At 49.9% G+C, this 5826-nt stretch overlaps 1 protein-coding gene across 2 annotated transcripts in view; it reads left to right on the top strand.

The window, feature by feature from the left end:
• The window catches only part of OSBPL3 (oxysterol binding protein like 3), a 120990-nt gene that overhangs the window by 90087 nt on the left and 25077 nt on the right, over positions 1-5826 (top strand). For both annotated transcript variants that reach the window (XM_045288775.1, XM_045288774.1), the window contains one exon: positions 245-382. In XM_045288775.1, the coding sequence (XP_045144710.1) occupies positions 245-382 (138 nt within the window). The remainder of the gene's footprint in view (positions 1-244; positions 383-5826) is intronic.

The following is a 5826-nucleotide window of genomic DNA, read 5'->3' as shown; positions in this document are numbered from 1 at the left end:
GGGCATCTTCTTTTTCACTGCCTTCTTGCCAGCCTCTGCCAACACGGGCATCAGAACAAGTGGGCAGCGTTGACTTGATAGGTTAATTTGTTTCGGGGGTAAATGAGCATTGTTTGAACCTGCTTCTGACCCAGATCTTCAGCTCTCTGGGGGTTGAAGAGAAAACCGTAGGAAGAGAAGCCGGCGTTTTGTTTCCTGTCATGTGAAACAGAAATAACAGAGAGTGCTTTCCTGTCTGCTCTAGGTGTACGTGGCCGCCTTTGCGGTATCAGCATACGCATCCAGCTACTTCCGAGCTGGGAGCAAGCCGTTTAATCCAGTGCTTGGAGAAACGTACGAATGTATTCGCGAGGACAAGGGCTTCCGGTTTTTTTCAGAACAGGTGAATATACACTTCTTTGGTTTCATGAGTGGAGTTGCTTATAGCTCTCATGAAGGGAGCTCCTGAAATATTTATTTCCCACCCTCCCCTGGCTTCAAAGAAACTGAGATGACTCCGTGCTGCTAAGCATGAAGGGGAGTATCGATTTCCCTTCCCCTGAAACCGAGCCACCACCCATGGGCGTCAAGCACTGGCGGGGCTGCAGGCACGGGCGACATCCTTCTCGTGGCCAGTCACAGAGGATTTTCACAGACCTTGGAGCCTTTTCCACGCTTGCGATTTAGTGATTTAACTCGTTGACCCGTCATCCTAGAACATGAACACACACACACACCACCTCCACCACCACCACCAAAATAAATAGCACCGAAGAGATGCATTCTTGACTACAGTTTAAGGGGAAGCATTCATCCATGTACTATTCAGTCTGTCACTAGTCTTGGAGCTTATGCTGTGTGCCAATCATGGCCCCAGCTGCTGGGAATCCCTGCCCTCCTCCAATGGATGAAGTCAGTGCCAACATCCAGCGACCCTATCGGACACAGGAGAAATGCCCCTGTGGGTTTCTCAGGTTGTCGATCAGAAAACGCCACATTCCTCTCAAGGTTTCAAACTGCTAGCCTTTTGGTTAGCATCCCGGTGCACAGTCCACCATGCCACCAAGGTCCCTCATCTCCTGCACGGATTTCTCTGAACTTCTCCCTGAGAGCCCAAAGGTTCCAGCAGACCTTTCCCACCTGAGGATTAGCATAGGTTATGTTCCTAGGTCAGGGTTTCTGGATCCACACAGCCCAGGTTCAAGTCTTCCGTCCATCTCTTGGTAACTCTGTAACCCAGGACAAGTTACTTAACTTTTTGAGGGTGTATAAGAGTACTTCCCTCAAATGGCTTTGTGGTGATTCACTGAGCAGTGTCTGGTAAACAAAATGATGAGTGTTTGCTGTCATTGTTGACATCTGACAGCATCGTTTGCAACAGTGGACTGTTGGAGTATCCTAAATATCTACCAATATTTTAGATTGTTTACCTAAAATAGGATGCATACATACTGAGAAGAATAAACAACCCCCACCCACGCCTCATTAAAGCAGTCACCAGCACGTTCACCTTCTGTGTGTCTATAAACATCATGTCAGGAATATTAAACATCATTGCTTTACATCTCTGCTTCTCATTCTTAGGAACCTGAGGAAAGGGGCAATGGTTTGCTAGGATATTGTTCCCCTTCCTGATAGGTGGCTGCCCTCTTTATAAAGGCCTTTGAATGGGTGGTCGGGGTGGACAGAAAAGAGCCGTGGGAACCAGAGTCTGATGTATGAGGACACGGGGTATCAATTACAAGTAGTGGTGTTGCAGCTCAAAGGGAGATGACTCTGAGAATCCAAGAGCTTATTTTCAGTCACTTTCCGGTTAGAAGCTAAAACTAGAGAGAAAATGCTGACTCATCCTGGGGAGATAGGGTTAAGTCAGTCATAAAAGTAGATAAGATACTTGGATTCAAATTCAACTGGGCTATTTAAATACCAAACTTAAGATGGAATGAGAATAAATGAAAATGTAATGTGGTTACCATGGTATCGAGTGAAAAAAAATAAAGGCCCCAAAATAGCCCCAAACTATTATCCGATGATCCCAGATAGGATGAATAGGTATGAGAAGGGTGGTAACGTGAGCTTACGTGTGGCTCAACTTCAGTCCTATGAAGCTCTGAAGGGCAGGAGCCACTTAGTCTCCTATGGGGGGCCGGGGAGGAGGTGGGGCTCCCGGATGTACGTGCATCAGGATGGAAAGAGGTTATATGCCACTAGGTCTTCAGCTCCATGACGTGGATCCCAGGGAAATGAGCCAGGCAGAGAGATCTGGTCATTGTTAGTGGTGCTGGTGTAACGGAGACCGGCTTTCACGTCCAGTAACCCTACCGCCGCCTCCGGGTGTGTGCTTTTTATTAGTTATCAGAACTTTTACTGAGCCGCAGTTGACTCTTTAGCTATAAAATGCAAATAAGAATGCTTGGCTCGTAGGTTCTAGTAAGGCAGAGATGAAGTAATACACTGATATGTAAATACTTCCCACTCAGGATAATATATATAAACAGCACTCATAGCAACCCCATAGGACAGGGTGGAACTACCCCTGTGTGTTCTCGAGACTAACTTTTCATGAAAGGAGATAACCTCGTCTTCCTCCCGAGGAGCAGCTGGTGATGTACGAACTGCTGACCTTGTGGTTTGTGGCCCAACCCATAACCCACTCTGCCACCAGGGCGCCCGTCTTACCTGTAGACACCATTTTTAAAGTCTGTTCTGCCAGAGTGTTGAGTAGTGTGCGGAGTGTTGGAAGAAAACGACCAACTTTTAAAGTAATGGCTTGAGCAGATAAAGCTAGAAAGCTTATATTTGTTAGGTGTTTAACATGCTGAATTATGATACACTGCATATCTACTAAGGAGCCCTGGTGGCGTAGTGGTTATCCATTGGGCTGTTAATCAGAAGGTCGGCTATTAAAAATCACCAGCTACTCTACGGGAGAAAGACGAGGCTTTCTGCTCCTGTAAAGAGTTACAGTCGCAGGGCGGTTCTCCCTGTCCTGCAGGGTCACTGTGAGTGGGAATTGACTCGATGACAGTGAGTTTGGCTTTTTGGTGATATGCCTACTACGATCAGAAAGGACCTGCCCCTGGAGAAGAACATCATGCTTGGTAAAGTAGAAGGGCAGTGAAAACCAGGAAGGCCCTCATCAAGGTGGATGAATACAGTGGCTGCAACAATGGGCTTAAACGCAAGAACAACTGAGGATGGACAGTGTTTCGTTCTGTTACAGAGTCGTATGAGTCACCCAGCGTATATCTACTCCTGTGAGTATGCAAAAGCTATCCTTTAATGACTATGCAAAGACATCGGACTGTGTAGATCATAATAAATTACAGGTAAAATTACAAAGAAGGAGACTGCCTGGACACATCATTGTGCTCATGGGGAACCGGTACACTGACCAAGAGGCAGCCATTCAAACAGAATAAAGATACGCTGTGTGGTTAAATCAAGACGTGTGTGTCACGGTTGTAGCCTTTCATCACATTCGCTCCATCTGTATGCTGAGCAATACTCGGAGAAGCTGGGCCACACGAAGAGGAACGGGGTGAGGATGGGAAGGAGGCTCACACGCAGTCTGCGCCGGCTGCGTAGATGACGCCACCCTGGAGGCTAAAGTGCAGGACAACTTGCAGCACTCGATGCGGAAGATCAAAGACTACAGGCTTCAGTATATTCCGGAGCCTCAATATCAAGGCATCAGAAATCCTCACAACGGAACCAATAAGCAATATCACGATAAACAGACACCCGAGCTGGCAAGGAATTCATTTTACATGGAGCTACAACCGACACCCGTGGAAACAGCAGTCAGGAAGTCAACCTCAGTGTTGGATTGGCCGAATCTGCTGCAAAAAACTTCTTTCAGAGTGTTCAGAAGCAAAGATGTTACTTTGAGGACTCGGGGGTGGTTGGCCTAAGCCATGATATTGTCAGCTGCTTACAGGAGCTAGATAGTGACTAAGGAGACTGAAGAAGGCTTGGTGATTCTGAAGGGTGGTGTTGGCGAGGAATGTTGCAAACAGTGTGTCCTGACAGGTGAGCACATAAATCCGCCTAGAGGAATACAGTACTCTGGCTCATGGAGACGCCGTGTGTACAGAGTAGGAACCCGTGACCCTCCGGAAGCCGACTCAGCCCTGCCTTCCTACATGCTGGCTGGGGCACCAGGGCCCGGGGGCACAGCAAGTTGCATGTGGCACGTCTCACCTCGGGGTCAGCAATTTGAACTCACCAGCTGCTCCGAGGGTGAGAGATGAAGCTGCCTGCTCCCTTCAGAACCCCAAGGGGAGGTTCTACTTCATCCGGTAGGGTGGTTGTGGGTCAGAAGTCAGGGGCTTTGGGGCAGGTGGTGCCAACGGTTAACTGGTTCGGCTGCCAATCAAAAGTTGGGCATTCAAGCTACCCTCTCACCACCTATACCCCCACCACCCCCACCATCACTACCACCATCTCCATCTCCACCCCGCCCTACTAACACCACCACCCCCCCTCCGCCACCACCTATCCCACCCCACCCCCTCCACCACCCTCCTCAGAAAGAAGGGCTTGCCATCTCCTTCAGAAAACCCTGTCCCTGCAAACCCTGCTGGAGCCTGTTCTCCTCTGACACACATTGGGTCCTCTGGCGTCAGAGCTGGCTGGACCGCATCTGGGTTTGCTGCGTGGATTTAGGGACTGTGCTCAGAGCTGCAGGAGCCATCGGCTATGCTCGGGGATAGCCTTCTCTACTCTTCAGCCTGTGAGGATTTCCCTGTCGTCACTTCAGCGTCCCCACTCCACACTCACGTGGTTCTCAGATCCCACTGCCGGCCGGCCGGGAAGTGAGTGGCTTTTGTGAAGGAGGAACATTCTGGCTACATGGTCCACATTCCTGCGGGTGCGCACACCCTCCTGCTGGGCCATGCTTTGGGGGGAGGAGTTTCCTTTGTACCAAGAAATCTGATTCAGCTGTGGTTTCTCTGTAAGCCAGAACAACAGGGGGGCTTCCGAAAGAACTTCCTTCCCTTCCCTGCCAGTCAGGAAGTGGGGAGCCTGTGGGCAGCTGGTGCTGAGCTGATGCTCCTGCTGCCTGGCAGAGAGCTAGCGTGTGGGCTCTGAGCGAAGGCCGGGGGACCCAGGGCTCAGGACACTTCCCCCCATTAGCTTTGCCTGTCCTTGGTTGTATGTGTAAGATTGAAAGGTTTCTTATGCAAAAGAGATGCAATTAAGCTGCTCTCTGAAAGGAGCTGTTCTAATTAACACAGACCCCCTAACTGCAGTCCATTATGCACATCATTGTAACCAATTGCCCACCGGGCCCCTCCTGGTGAGCGTGTGTGTTTCAGAGAAGCTGTGTGGAGTTACTGCAAGTTACTAGCATGTAAGTGCTTCCAGTGAAGTCTTTGTTCCCCCCTTTGATCTAAAGGTTCAGGCCCTTCCTTGTGTTTCTGCTCCTTTCCCGGAAGCACAGAACCTGTTAGATCCTTGGCAGACTTACAAAGATAGCCCACTTACCCCTTCTCCCCTGGGACACCCGCAGCAGTGCTCCCACCGACCACAGCCATCAGCTCCATGCCAACCCTACTGTGGGCTTTGAGGCTGGGAATCTGCCAGGAGCAGGGAGCCTGTCTATCCAGTGCAGAGCTCTGGGTGGGTTTGAGCCACCAATCTTGCTGCCTGAGGCACACCAGCTGTCCCACAGCACCACAGGGCTCCATGTTGACGTGAACCCCAAACCCACAGCCATCAAGTTGACTCCAACTCACAGAAACCCTGTAAGGCAGCGGTTCTCAACCTGTGGGTCACAACCCCTTTGGCGGGCATCAAATGACCCTTTCACGAGAGTCACCAGATTCATAACAGTAGCAAAAT

This window comes from Echinops telfairi, unplaced genomic scaffold (genome assembly GCF_000313985.2).
Source record: "Echinops telfairi isolate 266 unplaced genomic scaffold, ASM31398v2 ScPeMD7_23;HRSCAF=83, whole genome shotgun sequence".
NCBI lineage: Eukaryota > Metazoa > Chordata > Mammalia > Afrosoricida > Tenrecidae > Echinops > Echinops telfairi.
The sequence above is the reverse complement of the archived record's forward strand: the minus strand, read 5'-3'. Positions and strand labels throughout refer to the sequence as shown.